The sequence below is a fragment of the Myxine glutinosa genome, chromosome 11, assembly GCF_964187855.1.
Source record: "Myxine glutinosa chromosome 11, kmMyxGlut1.1, whole genome shotgun sequence".
Lineage (NCBI taxonomy): Eukaryota > Metazoa > Chordata > Myxini > Myxiniformes > Myxinidae > Myxine > Myxine glutinosa.
Window position 1 is genome coordinate 34,302,728 of NC_136271.1, and position 25,971 is coordinate 34,328,698.

Genomic DNA, 25,971 nt, shown 5'->3' on the forward strand with positions numbered 1-25,971 from the left:
AAAATTCCTGGATCGGGAATAATATCCTGAGCTTCACCAAGAACTAATCAATTCTTCCTTATCCCAAGGGAAATCATCCCACCAACTTTCATCCAAATCCGTTCAGAACCTTTCCAGATATCTTGTTCACAAACACACGAACACACACACACACACGGACACGAGGAATGCATTACTCCCGAGGGGAACGCTTGGTCAGTGAGTCGTGGTTCTTTGCTGGGGACAAGGGTGGAGCCGGAAATGGGTGCTTCGAGACCACGGTAGGCTCAGTTCAGTTTTGGGACCCGTGTTTGGAGATGACCAATGGTGGTGGCAAACGACACACACACACACACACACACACACACACACACACACACACACACACACACACACACACACGCCTCGTTTTTCAGTTATGTTCCTCGATCACAATTCTATCACATATGTACACACACAGAGACGCACACGCAGGCACTGACACACACACACACACACACACACACACACACACACACACACACACACACACACACACACACACACACACACACGTAGACACAGACACAGTTTCTTTCTTTGTCCCTCTGCTGAAGTTGATCGATCTTAAGGCCGAGAAGTTTGTAATTATTTGCACATATTTAATTAACATAGTCTTAAAGTTGTATTTAATCCAGAATATTCGTTAAACAACACTTAACAGGGAGGGCACGCACATTTTAAACGTTTCTGATCGTATTAAAGAGGTACGTCTATGGAGGCATGGCTATGCAACCATTGCAACACTTTAGGGCCTCAGCCCTCAAGTGTTGCTAAGCCACGCCCCCTACGTAGCCTAAAGTTTAGGCTACGTAGGGGGCGTGGCTAAGCATCGATTTGATTGCGTATGGGCGTGGCTATATGCATAAGTATTAAGTTGACATTACGTGGAGGGCGTGGCTATGCAAACGTTGTAATTGCCAAAAGAAGAGCTGCTTGGCTGTCCAAAGCAGTAGCTATAGGAAATGGTTGTTGTAATAAATTATGTAAATTTGTTGGAGTTGTGATTCAGGAACAGAGTTGGCGCACGTTGTCGTTTGCGCGGAGATGATGGCGATCCGAAACCTCGGTCGAGCTGTCCGAACGCTTCGAGCGGCGTCGGGGCCGGTGGCTGGAGCGCAGGTCCGTTTACTTTGTTCCGGCACACAGGTGAGTTTAAAAAGTAATAACTCGGGACAGCGAGATCGACAGTTACTAGTTTAGTTAGGGCGACACCACATCCGTTGGCCCGTGCCTGTACCTACTGTACCTACTGTACCTACTGTACTTACTGTACGTCCCGCCTGGAATCTCCTGCCTTTGTGCTGCTGTTACCCTGCATACGCAAACCGAACAGCGTGGTGAAGCGATCGGTGACGTACGTAGTGCATTGGTCGTACGTACGTACGTGGCTGCATTTTCAGAGCGTACATGAAAAACCGTTCAACGGAGGAAATTCAAACTTTACCACATGTTACATGACCATTTGCAGTAGCTCAACAAAGGCAGATTTTCTAAAATCCTTAATTTTCATCTGATAGACTTGAAATTTGAAGATGATTTTGATATCAGGTCACTGAATTCAACCACCAATTATTTTTTTGAAGTCGACCGGTCAAAAGGTCAACATAGATAGGCCAAATTTCTTTAAAAAAAAAAAAAATCAATAAAAACAAAAACTGTTCAACGGAGAAATTGAAACTTTGCCACGTGTTACATGAAGCCTGGTGTTGGCTTCGCGGTTAGGGTGCTGGCTTGGGATCTTAGGATCCTGGGTTTGAATCCCGGTCAATCGCTGAATTAATGCCAGGAGGGTTGACTCAGCCTGTCATCCTTCGGAGGTGGGCTAATTGAGTACCAGCTCACTGGTAATTCCCTGTGTGTCGCAAAAGGCGACTAACAGGGTTGGTGGCAGGAAGGGCATCCGGCCATAAAACATTGCTTCAAAAAAGGGGACCAAGGTGCCTGAAAAAGGCCAAGCCCTGCTCTGCGGGGAAAAATGGCCTCTAAAGGTGGTTCCACATGTTACATGACCATTTGATATAGGATGCAGAGTATATTACTTGGATGATGACCACTTCCTCAGAACTTTCATACTAAATTGAACAAAGCCTAATGCCCAGAAATAAAAAAACATAGAAGCCGAGAAACAAATTTTCAGTCCCTATAGTACGTTAAACTTCCAGAGAAACCATCCCATATAAAAGGGAGGGGCACTTTGTGCCTCCCTTGATAACAGTCCTGCAGATTGCGTGGGGTAAATAATCTATGAATACCATCTAGTTCTTCATGGAACGAAGGATGGCAATATGGAAATGTTTGTGTTTATGTATAGGAAATAGATCATCCTGGAATTGTAATAAATTGGTCTTTTATGCCTAGTTCCACACCCAGCACAACAAACCTCGCACCCTGGGTACATTAACCAGGTGTGGGGTGCGAGACCAAAGTCGAAAAGCACTGCTTCTATCCACAAGCAGATCACAGAAGAGTATGACACGAGCACGTGGGTTTGAGGACAATATTGAAATCACAATGAAGAAATAGCTTTGTGATGGAATGGCTACTTCATATTTATTTATATAAATAATGGTTTCCGAGAGATTTGACCTGATTGTGGAAGCTTCCCATTGGTGGTGTGACAGTTCAGGGTGTGAAGCATGCTTGTATATCGGCTGATACTATGCTCGGCACTCCGGGTCAGCACTAGTCTTGGGTTTGATTAATTAGCTGTCAGAGAATCAGATGATGCTTCTCCATGATGAGGGTTTTGCATTTTCAGACATGCTGTCTTGTCTGCAATTATTGTGCAATGGGGGAATTCAATTACCCCCTATCCCCATGGTATCCCCCTCCACAGCCCTCATGGTATCCCCTCTCACCTTTCTCTCTCTCTCTCTCTCTCTCTATGCCCTTCTCCTATCTCCAATGTTGTTTACCTTCCCTATCAATAAATTCAATATATTACCAGTAAGAGGCACCCACAAGTTGTGCAACTTCGAGCCCTCACTTTTTTTTTTCTTCTCTCACTTTTTGACCTGCATTTGCTTTATCCGCAACCTCTTGAGTGATTGACACAAAACTAAAAAAAAAAACTTTAAAAAAAATCGGATTAAGCGTTTTACTTGTCGTCATAATGAAGCAATTATTAATGATGTCATCATTAACAAAAGTTATTCCCCATGCGGAATTCTTTACAATGAGCAACGTTTCCAATTTTTCTGTGAAGCGGTTTCAGAGATAGAGGTCCAAAGTTTTGTACACCGCTCCTTTCCTATGCCATCTCCAGGCGCTGCATGACCTCATTGCCGGGCACTGAAGGGGGCCCGGCGATGACGCGAGCTGAAAGGGAGTACTCGGTTTTCACTCCGGTTGTTTGTTTTCTTGTTTGTTTGTCCAGGCGATATCTCAGCCATCCTTTGAGCTAGGAAGCTGAAATTTGGGAACAATAGTGAGCACTTGCTTTGGCAAAAAGGTCTTTTTTTGGTTTTTGATTAATCAATTAATTTATTAGTTACTTAATTATTATCGATTAACAACCATAGAATGCATGGGTCAGGTCCATTTGTACATGACACAATCCATTCAAGACTCCTCTCTGGGGAGATGTCCTGAGTCATTTGATATGTATTCAAGTTGTTTTGAAAGCTTCTGTGTGCTTCCACAATATTGTTTTCACGTTTTTCCCGAGTTTTTTTTTCTAAACTTCCTGTTTATTTTACGATCTTTCAAATCGGATCAGTGATTTGATTTCTTTAACAAAGATAAGTATTTTCTTTTTAAACGTGATTTTTTTTTTTTGAAATTATTTTCTTCCATAGAAAAATCACGTGGTCTGTGACATACACCTGCCTTTTGATGGTGTTGTACGACCATTCATCGACATTCTTTTGTGATTTATTCTTGGTATTTTTTCCATTTTGAAATCATTTACGACAGTGTTTTTCCCTTTGGCAAATGTAAGTTTCTTTTTATTCTCATTATTTTCTAACTAATGAGGTTTTACGAGGTGTTATCTTCGTGTGCTTTTTCCTCATCCTGTGTTTGTTAGGCTCAGCAGGAAGCTGATATTTGGACATGACAGTGTCCGAGTGATTTGGCTATAATTATAAAGGATATTTTTGATTTATTGATTAATCAATTAATTATTTAATTTTTTGATTAATGACGATTTTCAAAAAGTTACATCTTCGGATGAAGCACTGGTGTTTTAGGTATACTATTGGCCAATTGATTAAGAAAATATTTTACGATCATTATTCATTGATTTTAATTATGCAATTAATCAATTATTGTACACCTCTCCCTCCCAATGCAGTCTCGATGAGCTGCACGGCGGTATCGGCGGGCGCCGAAGGCGTCCCAGCAATGCCGCGCTGGAGGATATTTATTTATTTGGCATGGGGGCGGTGTACTTTGAATGTATCTGTACTTGTTTAATTTTTTTCAAAGATGGCGCCCATACCATGTGACCTATGACATCATAATTGCCGCAAAAAATGCTACACGTGTAGACGCAAACTATTGTGAATATTTTGTTTCAATGGGACCAATGGTTGCTGACAAAATGAATTTTTAAAATGCAGAAGTATGTACGTAACTGATTGCTTAACCCCACTTTTTGCTTTGCGAGCGCAGTGTAATAAAATGCAAAAATATTTTAGTTGGGTCGGGATTCAATCCCAGGCTGGACAGCTTGTAGGCGAGTGTGCGCACCTTCTAGACCATCCTGCAGCCTCATCTTTCACTGTCTCGATTAGTTGTTTAACTTGTTTTGCTTACCATAGTCTCTTTCTTTCGCTCTTTCACGAGCCTCGATCTTGTAAAAAAAAAAAAAAAAAAAAAAAAGTCTCAAATTTCAACTCCTAGTGTTACAAGTTATCATCTGTGCTAGAGTTAACCAGGACATTCTTTCCCATCCATTGGGCTCCACCAAGTAGCCGGTACGTACTGGGAAGTTCGCTCGGCTTCACCTCATTAAATAAGATAAAGATCAGTACTTATCGAGGGCATGGTCCCCGGTTAGATAAGTCACGTCACCCCCAGTTAAACGGTGTCAGAGTTAACCTGATCGGTGGCATCGGGATTGGAAGTTGACAGGAACTCGACGAGTCTCCCTTCGTGGTGAACCGCACGCCCATAACAATATCATGAAATGTCATCTATGAATTGTGTGAATGTTTAGATGAAGAGTGAAGAATTGCTCTGAAGTTTGTACGGTTACAAACTCTGTATTTGGAGTACTAGCAACGGTACCCGCCCTATGGGCGGGGCTTCAATTGGGAGGCCCAAATGAAAAGGCAAAATATCAGAAATTGAAGGCTTTTTTATTTTAAACGATTCATATTAAAATCCGTTAAATCATATCACACGCAAATCATCAAAATCTAAACAGTACATGGCACACATTTTGATAAAAGATTGAATTCTGCAAAATGGAAGCGGCCGCTACACGTCTTGCTCAGTCGCACGTTTATGTGTGAAGAGTGCGCACCGAATCTGTAACACGGAAGCGGCTGCTACACCTGTTTCTCAGTCACTTTGCACACACTGCTGTGTTCCTTCAGAGCCGCACGTTTATATAGGAAGAGTTCGTCAGGAGTCTATCTACTCTCTCCTGTTACGTAGAATAAACAGTATTTGTAGAATTTCAACAAAAAAGCCACATCACTGTTCATATCGGTAAATATTATTCCATCGTGTTTGGAAAAACTGGAAAACTTGGAAAACTTGGAAAAACAATAGAGCCTATTTTACTCCCAGGCATCCCAGGAATACCCACCCAAAATATCGTTGCGATCGGTTGAGCCGTTTATGCGGTACCTTCGAACGGCAGGCCGGACGGACATTTGGTGAATTAAAGTAAGATCAAGTTCAATCGTGTTGAGGTTTTCAGCCTTATGGTTTGTTACGCCCGTATATAATTACAGCAAGCCTGGTTTTCTGCCTTTACCCTCCTGCTCCACAGCACGAGCTAAAGAAGACGCCGCTGTATGATTTTCATATCGAACATGGCGGGAAGATGGTGGACTTTGCAGGCTGGAGTTTACCTGTGCTGTACACGGATAGCTTGATTACGTCTCACTTGCACACCCGCAGTAAATGCTCATTGTTTGACGTCTCTCACATGTTGCAGGTAAAAATGCACATGATTATTAAGACTGAGCCACAGTTGCAAATTTATGTACTATGGTTGATGATTTAACTTTTAAATCGATGCAGTTCTCGTCCTTTTCTCCAATAGCCTGATCTAACACAATCAGTACAGTTTAACTTGGTCACTCTTCCCTGGACATTCTGCAATCCCAACAATGAATGGACACCATTGAATATCAAATAATAGATTGCTGTAGTCTCTCTAGAATACCTGGAGTATTTGACAATCTGACAACCCACTGTGATCTCAAACTCTCAGTCCACAGCAACCAAGGCCGCGCTTGGATCTCAACGGGATGCTCTCATTCCTCCTTCTCGAGGCTGGAGTGCCCCAAGGCAGAATCATGGGCCCAGTCCTGTTTCACATCTTCGGTGATCTGTTTCCTTGGGAAACTCTTCTCCTCTTTTTGCTGACGTCGCCATGGTCCTCTACTACAGCATCATTCAGATAGGCATGCTGCAGCCTCTTCCCTCTCTGCAGACCTAAATAGAAGTAGGAGCTGCTCCAAAACGTGGAATGTCTTTCAACCCTCGCAAATCTCACACTTGCGTTTTCTCCAAAAGAACCATTTGATGTACCCTCGCAACTACTTTGTCAACAAACCTCTTGAAGTTCAGTCTCTCACACTTTTGGGCCTCATCATCAGCTACAATCTTTTATGCAAACCACAAATCCAAGTTTCCCTCCAAAGCCATCTGCCAACTGGGCATTCTCTGTTGTACCAAGTATTGCCTTGGGAAATCCTAACTTCTAATATACATACACCGCCTTAATCCTCATGTTACTGGAGTGCAACTCTCCCTTTTAGGCTGTTGTTTCTACGTCACATTTTTTACATTTTCGTACCGTGGAGACCAAGGCCCTCACGATCATTGGAATCTTCCGCAATGAAACAGTTTCTGCGCCTGGTATTTCCGCATCGCAGACATCTTGTTGACCTCTGCCTTATACCGCCTCTCTACAGGTCTTGCCTGTGCTTGGTGCATGCCCATATCTTCCCGACATTATTTCCCCAATGCACACACATTTTTCTGATAACCCACTTCCATTGAAACTGGCCAAATTTACTCAACTCTACTCATCTGTTTTGCTTTTCTTACCTGTGTAACAACGTTCCTCAGTCTGGTCAATCTCATGCTGCAATTCCCCCACTTAACCCACCTCCCCCACTCATCATTGACATCAAGATTGTTATTTACCTCATCAAGTCATCCCAACCATACACATCGTTTGAAAGCCCGCTTGAACTTTGCAAAAAAGCACCTAAAGGACTCTCAGACTGTGAGAAACAAGATTCTGTGGGCTTTCATGTGTCTTTCACTGAGGAGAGGCTTCCGTCTGGCCACTCTGCCATAAAGCCCAGATCGATGGAGTGTTGCAGTGATGATTGTTCTTCTGGAAGTTTCTCCCATCTCCACACAGGATCTCTAGAGCTCAGCCAGAGTGACCATCGGGTTCTTGGTCACCTCTCTGACCAAGGCCCTTCTCCCCCGATTGCTCAGTTTGGCCGGGCGGCCAGCTCTAGGAAGAGTCCTGGTTGTTCCAAACTTCTTCCATTTAAGAATTATGGAGGCCACTGTGCTCTTGGGAACCTTCAATGCAGCAGAGATTTTTTTTTGTAGGCTTCCCCAGATCTGTGCCTCGACACAATCTTGTCTCTGAGCTCTGCAGGCAGTTCCTTCGACCTCATGGCTTGGTTTTTGCTCTGATATGCATTGTCAGCTGTGAGACCTTATATAGACAGGTGTGTGCCTTTCCAAATCATGTCCAATCAATTGAATTTACCACAGGTGGACTCCAATCAAGGTGTAGAAACATCTCAGTTGATCAAGAGAAATGGGAGGCACCTGAGCTAAATTTCAAGTGTCATAGCAAAGGGTATGAATACTTATGGCAATGTGATATTTCAGTTTTTTCTTTTTAATAAATCTGCAAAACTTTCTAAAATCCTGTTTTCTCTTTGTCATTATGGGGTATTGACTAGATTGATGAGGGAAAACATGAATTGAAACGATTTTAGCATGAGGCTGCAAGATAACAAAATGTGAAAAAAGTGAAGGGGTCTGAATACTTTCTGAATGCACTATATATATATATATATATATATATATATATATATATATATATATATATATATATATATATATATATATATATATATATATATATATAATAGCCGTAGATGATTCTGTCTGTCTGTTGGGCGTCTGTCCGGGGTGTGGCTTACTCGGTTTGCAGAGTAGCTCCACCCATAGCTCCACCCATTCTGGGAGTGGCTTCATATAATTATAAACAAATATCCACCATTTTATTAACTCGCATAGCTTTGAGGCCTGTTTTGTAGGCCCGTGGTGTCTTGCTCTCTCTCCCAGTTTTATTTCAAATCAAATTCGATATATCATTTCATTTTTCACAGTCGCTAACATAGTTTTAGACTCGGTTGAAAAAAAACGGGAAGAAAATCCGATGAAAGTTGCCGTTTATAGAACGAAATGAATTCTCAAACGCCTGTAACTTCAAGGCCTTCTTGAGTCTCTCTCACGCCTTTATCTCCAATCTAACTCACCATATGATTTCATTTTTATTCATGGTTTTAGACTCGGTGTCAGCAACGCGGGAAAACGCAGATATATTTTTAAAAATACACCATATCACCGCCCAACAGCCAACAGGTATCATACACCGCCCAACATGACACAGACGGCAACATTTCGACATTATCGCTTTTTCTTTAAACCAAGTGAACCGAGCCGAACCGAATAAACCGAGTGAACCGAGCCGAACCGAATAAACCGAGTGAATTCACCGTTTACTTTTGATGACAGTCGTCACAAAACGACATATATTTCTTCGTTTTTATTTCATTCAACATTATTAGCCGGAAGTAAAATATGGTTCAGGAAATATATCACCGCCCAACAGCCAACAGGTATCATACACCGCCCAATATGACACAGACGGCAACATTTCGACATTATCGCTTTTTCTTTAAACCGAGTGAACCGAGCCGAACCGAATAAACCGAGTGAATTCACCGTTTACTTTTGATGACAATCGTCACAAAACGACGTGTGTGTGTGTGTGTGTGTGTGTGTGTGTGTGTGTGTGTGTGTGTGTGTGTGTGTGTGTGTGTGTGTGTGTGTGTGTGTGTGTGTGTGTGTGTGTGGAGATGTATATATGTGTATAATGTGCATATATGTGTATATGTGGATACATATGTGTATACATATGTGCATATGTGTATAGTTGTCTGTACGTGTGTGTGTGCGTGTGTGTCGATGTACGTGTGTGTGTGTGCGTGTGTGTCGATGTACGTGTGTGTGTGTGTGTGTGTGTGTGTATATATGTAAACATGGGCCGGTGTGTGTGTAAAGTGTGAGGAGGTATTGGAGAGGAAAATGCAGATATATTTTTTAAAATCACGCCATGATGATAAACGAAAATACACCGCCTAAAATAACAGTCGACATGTGGCGGACACGATAACTCGCTGGCGCGATGACATCATTCCGCGCACCAAGAGGGCGTCGGCCACGCCCGAGGGGTAGGCGTGGCCTCGGGATATACGGGACTCGGGATATACTCGGGATATATACTCGGGATATACCTCGGGATACGGGAGCGTGGCTCGCAGCCCCGAGGAGTTCAGTGCTATAGTTTTGAGCTTTGAATAAAGACTCTTTTTGGTGACACGCGTTGTTGCTTCTCTTCGGCAAACAAGTTGTGCACATAGCACCGCACTTCACTGGTGACCCCGCTGGTTCAGCCGTCGCTGGCCAACAGAACGCGCCATGACGCTCGGGCGGCGCCCAAGGACGACCTGCGCGCATCCGCGACGGAGTTGGTCTTCGGGCAACCGCTGCGGGTGCCGGGCGAGTTCCTCCCCGACTCCACGGCACCATGGTCCGCGGCGCAGCCGTGCTCCGCACTGCAGGAGACCGCCCAGAGGTTCGCCCCGGTGCCGACGGCGCACCACGGGCGGCCGCCAACGCACGTCGCCCCGGAGCTTCGCACGGCGGAGTACGTGTTCGTCCGCCACGACGCCCACCGGACACCGCTGCGGACCCCGTACGACGGGCCCTTCCGCGTGCTGGAGACCGGGGCGAAACACTTCACCCTGGACATTGGCGGTACTCCTGACCGCGTTTCCGTGGACCGCCTCAAGCCGGCCCACCTCGACGTGGACCACCCCCCGCCAGTGGCTCGGCCCCCACGTCGGGGCCGCCCCCCGACGGGCGGACCCCCGGCACCGCCCAGGCACGCCGCCCCCTGGTCCTGCACCCATCCCAGGTGCAGCCGGCGGCATCCCAGATGGCATCCCGGCATCCCAGACGCCGCCAGCCGCCAGAGGGCGCTTCGGCCGGGTCATCCGTTTGCCCCGCAAACTGACCCTTCAGGTGCGCGGGAATTCTGGGGGGGCGCGTGTGGCGGACACGATAACTCGCTGGCGCGATGACATCATTCCGCACACCAAGAGGGCGTCGGCCACGCCCGAGGGGTAGGCGTGGCCTCGGGATATACACGGGGCTCGCAGCCCCGAGGAGTTCAGTGCTATAGTTTTGAGCTTTGAATACAACAAACAACAACAACAACATGCATTTTAAAGGCCATTTTCCCTGCTAGAGCGGGGGTTAGCCTTGCGGTCCCCATGACAATCTTCTCCATTTTGCCCTATTTTCTGCATCTCTCCTTGTTAACCCCCTTGCCCGCATTTCTTCTTCCACCATCTTTAGCCAAGTCTTTCTCGGTCTTCCCCGTCTTCTACTTCCTTCTACATTCATTTCCATCACTCTTCTCAACCAGTCACTTTCATCCTTCGTCAACACATGACCAAACCATCTCAACCTGTTCCTCTTCACAGCATCAATCACAGGCTCTATTCCCATCATCTTTCGCAATTCATCATTTGTCTTCCTCTCTCTCAACGATACTCCGCACATCCGTCGAACCATTCGCATTTCCACCCTTTCCAACCTTCGTTGCTGCTCTACGTTCATTACCCATGTCTCGCTCCCATAAATCATAACACTTCTCACACATGCAGCATACACCTTTCCCTTCAGCTTCAACGACACTCCCCTCATCATCAGCACGCCACTCAATTCCCGAAACTTCTTCCATGCACATCTCACTCGAGCAACCGTTGCCGAGTCCGATCCACCTTCCCCATTCAGCATGTCTCCGAGGTAGCAAAATGTTTTCACACCTTCCAGCTTCACGCCGTCTCCAAGATCCAACTCAACATTTCCTCCATCTGTAGCTCCCTCTGTGCACACCTTACATTTGAATGTAGCTGTCACACTGGTTAATGACCCTCTCAGACCACTACATTTTTGATGAACCCACTCAACGCACATTGTACACTGAATGGAGTTCACTCCGACACCCTTCCTACACACAGCACAGGGCCACTTCCCAGTTCTTTCCACCTCACCACATGCTTTACCACTTGCCATCACCTTCGTCTTTCCGATATTCACCTTCAGACCTTTTGTCTCCATACATTCCTTCCACGTGTTCATCTTTTCCTTCAGTCCATCCATACTTTCCGCAATCAACACCAGATCATCTGCATACAACAACTCCCACGGTAAACCCTCCTTTACGTTTTTTTTTTTTTTTTTTTTTTTTTTTTTTTTGTATACAAGATCGAGGCTCGTGAAAGAGCGAACATTAAACACACAGAAAGACAAACCGACACATAAAACATATAACATCGGGAGCGGTAGACAAGATGGGGAGAGAGGGGGAAAGGACACAAACACAACATTTGAGAGCAGGGACCGAGAGACATGGAGACATCGAGAGATCTGTGAGAGGGAGAGGGCTTTGGGGGGGGGGGGGGGGGGGGGGGGAGGCATGGGAAGGGGGGTGGGGGTGGGAGAGGTATAAAACATATGGACACTGCCAGGACTTCCAGGAAAGAAGTTGGAATTTCAAACAAGGTGGATCTGGGGTGAATTAGCGGGGGTAGAAAAGATCAAGGTTTTGGATGGGGGAAGATAAGAGATGGTGGTGAACAGCTGTTTTAAAGACCTGGAGGGAGGAGTGGGATTGAAGGGAGTGAGGGAGTTTGTTCCAGAGGCGGGAGAAAAGAGGAATGAAAGAATGAAGGTGAGCAGAGAGCCGAGATTTCGGCAGTTTAACCATCAGAGGGATGCAGGCAGATCTTGTGCGACCTGTAGGAATATTTGGGGGACAGAGCACAGAGAGAGCTGGGGGTGCAAGGCCAGAGAGGAGCCAGCACCTCCATCACAGCTACAAATAGTAGTGGACTTAGTACCGACCCCTGATGCACTCCCACCTTCACCTCAAACTCACCACTGTTCCCGTCCTTTGTCCTTACAGCTGTGCGCGCTCTTTTGTACATTGCCATCACTACTCTGATCAACCATTCCTCCACTCCTAACTTCCTCAATGCCCATGTCAATACTTTGCGTGGAACCCGATCGAATGCTTTCTCCAGATCAACAAACCCAAGAAACGACTTCTTCCTCTTCTCCATGTACTTCTCCTGCAACTGCCTCACAATGAAAAGTGCGTCTGTCGTTCCTCTTCCTGGCATAAATCCAAACTGCATTTCGTCGATCTTCACTTTCTTCCTTATCCTCCTCTCCAACACCCTTTCCAATACCTTCATTCCATGCTCCAATAACTTTATCGCTCGGTACGAGCCACACTCCAGAGGGTCACCTTTCCCTTTGTATAGAGGGACGAGGGTACTCAGTTCCCAATCCACTGGAATGCGGCCTTCTTTCACCACCAGATTACAGATCTCTGTCATTCTCTTCACACCCCAACTTCCTGCTGCCTTCAACATATCTCCCACAACTCCCGTCGGCCCTCCCGCGTTTCTACCCTTCATTGCTTTTATCGCTTCCTCAACTTCCTTCTCAGTTATCTTATCTGCCGGTCCTAAAACTGGGTTACTCTCTATGTTGCCATCCCATTCATTCTCTGTATTCAACAGCATTTCCATATATCTTTTCCATCTTCCTTTAATTCCATCTGGGTCGACAACGATTTGTCCCACTTCATCCTTCAAGCAGCTCACCCCCATCACATCACACCTCTCTTTCGCTATCTGCTTTGCAATCCTGAATACTGCTTTCTGACCCTCTTCCGAATCCAAGCGTTCTCCGAACATTTTCCTACATGCCTCCTGCACCTTTGCTACCTCTTTCTTTGCAGCCTTCCTGGCTGCCTTATAACTTTCATGCTCTGCTGTTTCTGCTCCCGTACCCTTCACCTTCTGCCACTCCTTGAACTTCTTCCTCTTCTCGTCAATCCTCTTTCCAAATTCATCATCCCACCACCATGTTTCCGAGTGCCTCGGTGGTCCTTTTGTGCATCCACATACCTCACCAACGGCTCCCAACAGACTAGCTTTCATTGACATCCAACCACTTTCAAGCTCAACCACATCATCCTCGACCCTACTCAGCCTCTCTTTTAATGCCTCCCTTACTGTCACCTCTTTCAACCTCCACACCTTCATTCTCGGTTGGTACTTCACCCGCCGAGCTCTCCTCGCACCTTTCACCCTGACGTCGCAGACAACCAAGTGGTGCTGTGAAACAGCCTCCTCCCCCGGGATCACCTTTGTGTCTCGGAGGTGCCCCCTATCTCACCTACGCACCATCAGGTAGTCAACGGTTGTCGTCGACCCACCTGACGTGTATGTAACAAGCTTATTATCCTCTTTCTGGAACTGAGTATTACAAATCAACAAATCGGCTCCATCAGCAAACTCCAAAATCCTTTCGCCTTCTCCATTTCTCACACCATATCCGTAACCCCCATGAACTCCGTCAAAACCATCCATACTCCTTCCCACATGTCCATTTAGGTCTCCTCCTACCACAACAACTTCCTCATCTTTCACGTTTTCCATCAGCTTCTCTATCGCACACCAGAACTTGTCCTTCTCTTCATCGCTCCGACCAACCTGCGGAGCATATCCCGAGATGACGTTCACCAAGAGCTTTCCAATCATCATTTTCACCATCATCAACCTATCACTCACTCTAGTCACACTCACCACACTGTCTACAAACTCCTCAGAAAACAGGACACCAACACCATTCACGCCCTCCAGGCACCCTTGCCACACAAACTTGTATTTCTGTCCCTGCCTACCCTTCACCATTCTCACACCACTTCCCTTCCATCTCGTCTCTTGCACACAACATATGTCCACTCTTCTTCTGACCAATACTTCCACCACTTCTCCTGATCTCCCTGTCATTGTCCCTACATTCCATGTCCCAAACCTCAGAAACCGATCTCCACTTCGGGCTGTACCCTGCCCACATGTAGTTGTAATTGTCATGGTTCTCTTTTTTGTTTGGGTGGCCACAGTCCAGAGGGTCACCTTTCCCCTTGTATAGAGGGACGAGGGTACTCAGTTCCCAATCCTGTCACAAATTCCTGCCCTCACTAATTGCTGGGAAGGCAATGTCAAACCACCAAGTATCACCCTTGCCAAAAAGTTTTGAGCTTTGAATAAAGACTCTTTTTGGTTACACGCGTTGTTGCTTCTCTTCTTGGCAAACAAGTTGTGCGCATAGCACCGCACTTCAGACATATAAAAAAAATTCGTCACACACATCCATGCCCGTGGGATTCCCACGGGTGACCCCGCTAGTATATATATATATATATATGTATATATATTAATATATATATATTAATATATATATATTAATATATATATTAATATATATATATTAATATATATATATAAATATATATATATATATATATATATATATATATATATATATATATATATATATATATATACATATACATATACATATACATATATATATAGTGCGAATCAAAAAAAAAAAAAGGTGATCCGAATTCAAGGGGTTAATATGCAAAGGTTATTTATTTTGACAATTTACATGTGGTTTACTAATCAAGAGGAGATCCTCAACTTTCCATTGATACCTTCCATGCATCATTGCTGTCACATATGACCGAGTACATGTTCATTGAAAATGACAAGTTCAAATCGCATTTTTACAAGTTTGGCTAATCGATGCAAGTCAGGATAATTGGTGCAAAATGAACGTCAGATGTGAACTTTTCTCAGGAATGATTGGCCTTTATGCACCCACACCTTCAACATGTCCACCTCCCCTTTCAACACAAAGCTCACAGCGGCGGAGCATGCCCTGAACTGCTCGTCTCACCATAGCCGGGTCATTGCGCAAAGCATCCACTTCATGTCGAATACGGCCCTGCAATTCGTCAAGATCACGGGGAGGAGTTACGAACACCTTGTTCTTTAAATGTCCCCCAAAGGAAATAATCACATGGTGTGAGGTCAGGTGATCTTGGTGGCCATTCCACTGCATGGTTGAGGGCGATGACTCGGTCTCCAAAGAGTTCCCTCAGTTGATCTCGGACAGCGATAAGACGATGTGCTGGGGCGCCGTCTTGGGCCCACCAGAGATATCTGAAGACACCACAAACCTGTCGCTCAAAGTACTCCTCCAGCTGCGGTAAAACTTCATCATTGATCATCTGTAGATACCTGTTACTATTGACATTCCTTTGAAAGAAAAATGGTCCGATCACCTGACCACTTCCACAAAGTCCCAACCAAACAGTCCACTTTTGTCGATTCATGTTGGTGTCAAAATTAAATTCCGGGGGTTGTCTTGTCGATGCATATTCAAGAACATTATGGGTATTGACCTTGCCGTCCATGGCGAAAGCAGCTTCGTCGCCGATAACGAGATACCGCAGGAAATTGACATCTGCTTCGCAACATGCTATCAACCATCTGGCAAGCACCACCCTCCTGGCAAAATCCCCTGGTGTAAGTTGATGCCGGATGTTAATCCGATATGGATGTTGGTGGAGGTCCAGTCTTGTGATTCGGTTGAATGTTGCCAAAGGCAATCCCGTCCCATTTCCTCTTGCGCTGGTATCCCTAGGATGCTCCAAAACTTGCTGCCTTATTGCTGCAATGTTCATTTTTGATCGCCCAGTGCGCCTCCTACCAGAATTCTCCTTGTTGCGGTTGAGGCTAGTGCCATGCTCTTGGTATTTTCTAACATTCGCCCAGATGGTTTTGGCTGCTGGAGGCTCCCCTTCTGGGAAACGTTCCCTGAACGCATCACGAGTTCACTGCAAACTTCCAGTTTGGTGAAAGACTGTAACCACGAAGTTCCGCTGTTACGACTGCGAAGGTCTGCAGTCGTAAGTTGAACCATCTTTTCAATGACTCAGACTGTCTCTAAACCCATACACTGTAGGCCCATCTTAAATACCCATCTTAAACAAAGGATGATGCAACTGACGATTACCAGACCAGCTTAACAGTTTTATATAATCAACTTGGCAGTCGACAAGTAATGCGTCCATTTAAAACTGTCTTGCACCGATTAGCCAAACTTATAAAAATGCGATTTGAACTTGTAATTTTCAATGAATATGTACTCGGTCATGTGTGACAGCAATGATGCATGAAAGGCATCCATGGAAAGCTGAGGATCTCCTCATAATTGGTAAACCACATGTAAATTGTCAAACTAAATAACCTTTGCATATTAACCCCTTGAATTCGGATTACCTTATTTTTTGATACGCACTGTCTATATATATATATATATATATATAAATATATATATATATAAATATATATATATATATATATATATATATATATATATATATATATATATATATATATATATATATATATATATATTAGAGTCCCTGTATATAGAGAGTTGTGTCAACTCAAATTTGGACGCCATTTTGTGTCTAAGTATGTCGGATTAGATATACATGTACATTCGCGATATGGGGTGATATATTCTAAACCTGCTAAAAAAAATTTTACTGCACATATTTAGTCTTATTATTACATACAGGTGATATTTGTTTTGTCAAAAACTCAGCTATTGCCGTGAAAAAGAGCTGTGTGGTGATATTAAAAGTGGTATGGCAATGCATGTTACAAGCCAACACTGCATATAAGAGCTAACATTATAAGCAAGACAAACCAATGCTGTCGTTCTCTGAATTTTAATAACTTTTAGAAAGGAGTGTGGGCATATCCAATATTTTTTAAAGGGTGCCGAGAGCAATTCCGGTGTAGGACTTCCAGCCGACATATAGTCTAACACACTTAAAACAAATTCTGTACGTGGTATTGCCATATTTCTATAGTGTACAACTTTAGTTTTATCGACATTTATATTGAATTTCCATTGTAATGATTTAACAAGCTGCAAGTCAGCTTCTGTCTCTGACATAAGGAAAACGTCATCGGCATCTAGTAAGATTGAAACGTTCATTTATTACTACACCCTTGCCCAGAACTCTGATGGATATTGCCTGATCGATTAATATGTTTCATAGCTGGCGACTAGGCTGCACAACCCGCAAAAAATTGAGCAGGTCCCCCCCTAAAATTGCTTTTATGATTGCCGATTAGGCTAAAGATTTTAAACCAAAAAAATAACTTGCCTCGGAATAGGTTTTGAATGGACGGACAGACAACTGAAAACAAAACGGACCATGGGTTTCCCACCCCTATAAAATCAAAATTAATTCCCTCTGAAAAAGTACAGTGACATTGCCCGCAGACTACCCAACCGCAGACCAGGCAATGTCACTGTACCGGGACATTTCATCAATCAATGACAATATGCGGTCCGCTAGGACTACCCGAAAAAAATTGAGCAGGGTTCTTCCCACGGAAATGCATTTTTGGTCAGCTCCTTGAAGATTATAAACAAACACAAATCACTTCCCTTTAAAAGGGTTTTCAACGGACAGACAACCAAAAAAAAACCGAGCAGATAGAATTGCTTTTGAACATCGATCATCAAGCGGCATGGGCCTACCTGGCAGAGTCTCAAGGAGTCGATCGCTTTCCAGCTCTTTCGTCTGACTTTCGCTTCCCAAATTTGTCTTCTGACTTTATCACTTGGAAATCTATACATCTTATATTTCCCAGATTGGTTTGAACAACCAAAAGCAGAACAACCAGTCATTTTGTTTGGCAATAAACAACATTCCCGTACCAAGCTGACGTTCACGCACGGTGAAGTTAGACACAAAATGGCGCCACGAAATCACGTGACCAGAAATCTCGGGTCAGCGCATGGCGCAACTCTCTTTATACAGGGACTCTAATATATATATATATATATATATTGTTGCGGATATGGGATTTGGATCCATCCATATCCGCTTGTAAATATTCCCCTATTTCCCCAATACTTCCCAACTATCCCCAATCCCCCATTCCCTAGTCCCATTGTCTGTAAACAACACTCTGTAGACCCGACCTTCCCCTATTTCCCCCATTAAATGTCGCATCCAGGTCCACCGCATCTCACGTAGACAACTATAGGACATCTTGCTAGTTATTCTTAGTCTATGTCAGTTAAGGACTCGTTTCCATTAATTCTGACTCTTCGTTGCACCAGAATGTGATTGTATGGCACCGTTAGAAAGTTTAGGACCTCCCAATACCTCCCCGCAGCTCTCCCTCATGGTACAACAACAACAACAACAACAGCGGCGGCGGCGCGGGGAGTGTGCGTCCTCACTCCGGCTTGGTTAGCCGCCATTGAACATGTGCTCCGACGGGGTTACCACGCAGGGGCTCGCTGTCAGCTCCTCGTCAAGGGCGGAGCCCGGTAACCCCCGCACCCAATAGAAGCGGCGGACCGATTCCATCTGGGGCGGAGCTAACGAGCCGAGGGCGTGTCACTCCCCGCTGAGCATGCGCAGGAAGAGGGAGGTGACGTCAGATGCGCGCTGGACTTGAAGGAAGAGAGACGCCACCAATCGAGCGCTGTGACACCTCCCTGCATCTACTGGACCGTGCTGTATCCTGTCCCTGAGCCAAGGTGCACCTTGTGCTATCGACTGCCTGTCCTTCCCCGCCATCAATCCCTGTGTAAGTCAGTCTTGTCCCGTTTGTCTGTGGTCTGTCGGGGATAAGATAAGACTGTGTCTAAGTGCCCATCTTTTCTGTGCTTTACCTCTTACCGTGTAATCTACCCGTTTCTGCATCACCAATTATATCCTCCTCCGGAGGTCTTGAGAACTGTACCCCTTGTGTCGTTGCATTAATCCCAGCCGTTGTGTCCTTTCCTTCATTGATTTAGCGTAGCGCGATTCGGCCAACGTTCGAGTGGAATCGGGTGAGTTGGGGAAGAATCGGGTAAACTGTGCGAACACGGCGGCCATTCCGCTCGGTCAAGCAACATCTTAAGTCGTGTCAGTAACAATTGGTGTCGAGGAGTGAGATCGGACCCGAAGCGCGCTTCACGCGCTCGAAATTATTAACGGCGAAATTTGATTTTGTTTTACAAAAATAAAAACCCGAATTTTGAAAGTCGCGCTATGGCAGATCAAGACGGCTGGGTTCCGGTAGAGGAGAGTGAGGCAGGGTCGATCCAGGACCAAATTGAGGGACATGAGGAGAGCGAAGCAGTGAGGGTGGCAGGGTCGCAAAATGGCGCCTCGCACATGGCCACGGCGACCGCGCCCGCGACCGTAGTAGCGCCGCTGGTAGATTTGAACCTTTTTTTAATACAAATGAAGGCCCTTATGGCCCAGAATAGCGAGAAATTGAGGGAGGACATGGGGTCCAATAGCGAGAAAATGAGGGAGGACATGGGGGTTGGGGGCCAATAGCCAATGGTTAGAACAAAGGATGGGGTCCAATAGCGAGAAATTGAGGGAGGACATGGGGGCCCAGATCGGAGGGTTAGGGAGTAGAATAGAGGGATTAGACAATAGATTAGGGGAAATACAGGAGGGGTTAATGGGGGTAGAAAACAGAATGGCCGCTCAAGAGAATCAAATGGAAGGGATGCAAAAGGGGTTAGAGGGGTTAGAAAACAGTATGGAAGGCAAATTGAGGGACATGAGGGACCAAGCGGAAAGGGAAGTTAAACAAATGGGGCAGCAGATAGAGGGGGTCAGAATGGGGGTAGAAACTAAGTTGGATGCTCACAGGGAGGAAATGGAGCAGATGAGGGTGGCATCTGGGCAGGAGATGCAAGTGATGGGAGAAGAGATCAGAAGAGGTGTGAGTGAGGAGGTCGGAGGAGTGCGCGAGGAGGTGAGGCACTGTAAGGAGCGCATGGAGAAGGAGGTGAGAAAGGGGACTGTAAAGTTACAAGGGGGCATAGAGGACCTGACGCAGGAGGTGGAACAGCTGACGGTGGGACAGACTGAGTTAGTGGAGCAGGTACAAAGGAACACTGCGGTACTAGGAGGGTTAAAAGCGACACAGAAAGAACTAAAAGACGACTTGATAGCGACGAAGAGGGAATGTCAGATGGTACGTGAGGGACTGACAACGAGGATGGACGAGGTGACAGAGGTAATGGAGACGAAGGACCGGCAGGTGAGGACGCACATAGAAGCGGTCAAGGTAGCTTTGGAGGACGAGCTTGAGGAGACGTACCGGGAAATAAAAGAGGTGAAGCAGAAATTAGAAGAAGTGGAAGAAGGGGTGAGCGAAATTAAGAAGTGACGGAGAGGGGATAAGAAAGAGATAAAAGAGGAGGTAAAAGAATTGGTCCAAAGTCTGTGTTCGGATCGTGATGATGTGCTCATTAACCGGATGAGGGATTCGCAGGTGATGGAGGAAAAGCGAAGAGGAAGAGGACCCGGTGTAAGTGGTGACCAATATGGTCGTGCGTATGATGCGCCAGGTGATTTAAGAAGCTTGGGGGTCGAGATGGACCCGGGTGTTCGTGAGAGGCCGTTGGTGAGGTGTGCGACAGGTCTGCTGTGCGAAAAAGGAGGTGTGCGAGAAAGTCCGACTCTGGGGTGTGTGAGGAAAAAGTGCGTGCCAAGGAGTGAGGGTGCTGGCGAGAGTGAGTCGGTCGTAGCGCGTGTGCGAGGGAGCACATGGAAGCGCGTAGTGAGGAGTGTTACGGAGGGTGTAAAGGGAGAATGCACGCCTGTGGTGAGTGTTACGGAGGATGTAACGGGAGAGGGTGTGCGAGAAAGATGTGTGACGGACAGGTGCATGGGGAAAGAGTGCGCTGTCAAAAGTAAGGAAGAGTGTACACCTGTGGTGAGTGTTACAGAGGGTGTAACGGGAGAGTGTGCGCGAGAAAGGTGTGTAACGGACGGGTGCATGAGGAAAGAGTGCGCTGTCGAGAGTAAGGGTGAGTGCGCTGTCAAGAGTGGAGGTGAAAGTAGTAAGAGTGACACGGAGCGTGAGTTGGTTGTGACAGGTGAGAAAGGAAGCACACCTGGAATGGTAGAGCGTGTGTGGGAATGCACGCTGGAATTGGTAGTGAGGCACGTGGTTGGGTGTGCGAGTGAGGGCACACCTGTGATTGTCACAGAGGAGGTGACCGAGGAAGGGGCGCGAAGAGGTGTGTTGGTGAGGTGTGCGAACAACGAATGTGTGCCAAAGTGTTCGGTGGTCAGGTGTGTGACCAAGGCTGTGAGTGGAATGAGTGTACCTGGGTGTGTTAGAGAAGGTACGACGAGGAGCATGGGAACGGCTGGATGTATGAGCAAGAAAGGGGTAGCGTATGCATGTAAGCATGCAGGTGAAGCATCGACGGTAACCGGGTTAGAGGTTAGAACGACTTTTAGCCGAATCGGGCCCTCGGTGCGTGCCGGGCTTCGCGTGCCGCGAGAACCAGCGGGGATCCGAGCCACGGCGGGTTCGAAAGGACCGCCGTACGCGATCCACGCTGGGCCTCGCTTTGAACGGCCGCGTCCGGGCTCCACTAGGCGGAGCGGGCAGCCCGATAGGAAGGGTCGTCATGGCGACCACTTGTTGTTGAGGCATTCCGGCAGGTCGAGATCGGGCCATGGCATGGCTCCGTGCCGAGATGGTGCGTGGGAACTCGGCCCGGGTAAACCTCCTTCCCTGCACCGAATGCGGGACGTATCCAGCCGCTGCCACCAAACAACCCGCATTCATGGCTTGGCTGTACGAAGCCGAGCTTTAGAAGTTAATTGGCGCACCGAGAGGCATTAGTAAGTAGACTGTGTGATGAGGTTAGTGTTTTGGACCCAAAATTAGAAAAAAACAAAATTTGATGATTGGCAAAGGATTGGCACTAATGATTGGCAGATGATGAGTAGTGATTGGCAAATTTTTGATTTGTTGAAATTTGATGTGCAAAATTGGTAGTGGGAGATGCCCGATGTGGTGGGATGGCAACTCTGTCATCCCTCACAAAGTGGGGGCAAATGCGCTATAGTTTATGGGGTGTATGGCAGTGAAAACTAGCCCGGGTGGGTTAGGTTATATTGTGTGTAGGGATCTAGCGAAGATGACATTAGGTAACGTTAAGATTAGTTAGTGACAAGGATACCTGTAGTGGGGACGCAGGTAGTTTAGTGTGGATGATAATGACGAGGGAGCGCAATAGTTTAAAGGGACGACTGGGAAGCGCAAGTTTCGGAGGGGAGTAGTTAGATGAGATGATGCCGTGTGGTTGAGAATTGAACAGGTGTGATTGCACAGGTGTGCAACTGGGCAGGTGTGTGGAGCAGTGTGGAGCAGTGAGTGTTGTGGATCAGCGCGAATGCGCTTGGGGAGAGAAGGGTGCAGGCGGCACCAAGTATGAGGGCACAGGTGTGCAAGTACAGGTGTGTGGAATATATGGAGCAGAGAATGAGTGGTGTGGAGAGAGTTGGAGCAAGTGGTACGGAGTGGTGTGCATGGTGCGAAGGTGTGGATGGGGGAAGAGTGGACCCCTTTCACGAGTACCCGGGGAGGGTAGTTTAAAGAGTAGTTAGAAGGTATAGGTAAATTGTGGTTGGATATTGGCATTTGTGGTGCGGTTGCAGAATGGTATTGTGGATGGGTGCATTAGTGTTGTGGAAATGGCTGGGCGTGTAGCCTGTTAGTGTGTGTAGTTGGTTTGGGCACTCCACCACTGTGAGGATGTCGGCCAGGTGAGGCCGCAGGTGGGCTCTGGGAGCCGTTAGTGTCAGTGGGTGCCTGAGGATCCCGGGTGTGGATCGGGCGGCCCGTGCCAGAGAGGGCACTGAGGGGGTGAGAGTGCGAGAGGGCCTTCCCCAGTTAGTTAGGTTAGGGTGAGGAGCAGGTAAGTTCGGGTGGCAACTACAGTGGTGGAGGTGTGCAGGTGGGTAGACCTGCTGGGAGAGCTACACGTCACAGCCCAGAAATTGTGCGAGAGCACCGAGTGTTGAATCGGGGGAGTGAGACCCCAAATTGAGAAGCACCACAGTTTGGTGAATGGGAATTGGTTTTTAGAACCCATAGTGTAAGTTAGCCAATGGATTGGCAGGGAAAGACCCCGGGTAATGTAAAGTTGTTAAAGTCATTTAGGAAATAGTTAGGATTGATGAACCTGTCGCACCATACGCAGCCACTTACCTGAGGTGATGATGATGACTCCACACCTGTGTTTCTTTGTTTTGTGTTGCAGGAAATGAGAATTGCTGTGTGGATTTGTGAGACGCATCACCCGTGGATGGACCTCTGGGTCAACGTGGCACCTATGCCATACAGGTGAACCACTTATAGTTGGCCCCCTGACGGCCACAATTTAGAAATGGACGCGGTTGGCGCCTTTCTTTATTCCTAAAGAAGCCAGAACACCAAGTGGGCTCCAAGGCAAGACCAGCGGCAGAACATCGGCCGGCTGCGACACCACCGGTGATTATTGAACACTTTATTGGTGCACCGGATGGTGCTGACTGTACATGATGGGGTGGTGCTTTTGGTGCTTGGAAGGGGTGCTCTGCACATTATTAAAGGCCGTAGGGCCACAGGGCACTCGTGGGTTGGTGTATCGATGCTGGCATGCGTGCTCTCTCTATGCATAACATCTGCATGTGTTCCTCCAATAACAGGTCCTGGATCGTAGTGTAAATATCAGTGTAGTCTTGTATAAATGATGCTCCCTACCGGCTGTATGTTTAGTTTGAAGATTCTTTCCGCGATTCGGTTATCCTGTGGGTGTGTTTCTGTGAGGAGAAGGGTGCAACGTCGCAGGGGGACATATTTACTCATTTGTGAACATCTGTAAAACTGTCGCACTCAGGGTTGAGTTAATAGTAGAGGGAACTACATCTGAGTGCCACACTAACGTAGGTAAAAATTTATCGGGTCGGGACGCCCCGAGGTAGAGAAGGGTGCAATGTTGCGGATATGGGATTTGGATCCATCCATATCCGCTTGTAAATATTCCCCTATTTCCCCAATACTTCCCAACTATCCCCAATCCCCCATTCCCTAGTCCCATTGTCTGTAAACAACACTCTGTAGACCCGACCTTCCCCTATTTCCCCCATTAAATGTCGCATCCAGGTCCACCGCATCTCACGTAGACAACTATAGGACATCTTGCTAGTTATTCTTAGTCTATGTCAGTTAAGGACTCGTTTCCATTAATTCTGACTCTTCGTTGCACCAGAATGTGATTGTATGGCACCGTTAGAAAGTTTAGGACCTCCCAATACCTCCCCGCAGCTCTCCCTCATGGTACAACAACAACAACAACAACAGCGGCGGCGGCGCGGGGAGTGTGCGTCCTCACTCCGGCTTGGTTAGCCGCCATTGAACATGTGCTCCGACGGGGTTACCACGCAGGGGCTCGCTGTCAGCTCCTCGTCAAGGGCGGAGCCCGGTAACCCCCCGCACCCAATAGAAGCGGCGGACCGATTCCATCTGGGGCGGAGCTAATGAGCCGAGGGCGTGTCACTCCCCGCTGAGCATGCGCAGGAAGAGGGAGGTGACGTCAGATGCGCGCTGGACTTGAAGGAAGAGAGACGCCACCAACCGAGCGCTGTGACACCTCCCTGCATCTACTGGACCGTGCTGTATCCTGTCCCTGAGCCAAGGTGCACCTTGTGCTATCGACTGCCTGTCCTTCCCCGCCATCAATCCCTGTGTAAGTCAGTCTTGTCCCGTTTGTCTGTGGTCTGTCGGGGATAAGATAAGACTGTGTCTAAGTGCCCATCTTTTCTGTGCTTTACCTCTTACCGTGTAATCTACCCGTTTCTGCATCACCAATTATATCCTCCTCCGGAGGTCTTGAGAACTGTACCCCTTGTGTCGTTGCATTAATCCCAGCCGTTGTGTCCTTTCCTTCAATGATTTAGCGTAGCGCGATTCGGCCAACGTTCGAGTGGAATCGGGTGAGTTGGGGAAGAATCGGGTAAACTGTGCGAACACGGCGGCCATTCCGCTCGGTCAAGCAACATCTTAAGTCGTGTCAGTAACAATATTGTTGCGGATCTCGAGCCCGTCGACGTGCTAAGGGGGGTTAAACCCTTCTCCCCCTCGAGCTTCGAGTCCATGAGGCCGCTCCCCACTTTACACTCGTGGGGGCGGATTGCAAAGCAATTCCAGCCGCCAACCCCGCAGCGAGCGCGCGGAAGGTTTTCCGGTCAAATACCCTGGTACCTTCGATACACGTGCCGCTGCGAGGACGGGGGCTGGACCTCACACGAGTCACGCTGGGTTGATACGCCCGAGCGGTTTGCGTGTCATGTGACTCGTGCCGTTAATTATTATGAACCCGATCGAGCGGTTTTATCTCGTACAATGCGAAGCCAATAGTGGAAAAGATGTATACGGCCAAGTTGGAAGCAAAGAACACAGGTTTATTACAATTTGTACAACTAGGACGTGCCCGTACGTGGGTGCCCGTACGTGCGTGCAAAAAAACATGCGTGCAAACAACAACAACAAAAAAAAACTTTGAAACCACGTGGCAGTAACGACCACAGAGCCCCCCCCTCTATTTACATGAAATGGTTTGGTCCATTCGCAACGACCACAGAACCCCCCCCCCCCCCCTCTATTTACATGAAAT

At 46.8% G+C, this 25,971-nt stretch overlaps 1 protein-coding gene across 1 annotated transcript in view; it reads left to right on the forward strand.

Moving 5' to 3' along the window:
• Window positions 1-883: 883 nt before the first annotated feature.
• Window positions 884-25,971, forward strand: part of AMT (aminomethyltransferase) — a 60,386-nt gene continuing 35,298 nt past the window's right edge. The window contains exons 1-2 of the mRNA XM_078786551.1: window positions 884-1,167; window positions 5,966-6,133. Of these exons, the coding sequence (XP_078642677.1) occupies window positions 1,066-1,167; window positions 5,966-6,133 (270 nt within the window). The 5' untranslated portion in view covers window positions 884-1,065. The remainder of the gene's footprint in view (window positions 1,168-5,965; window positions 6,134-25,971) is intronic.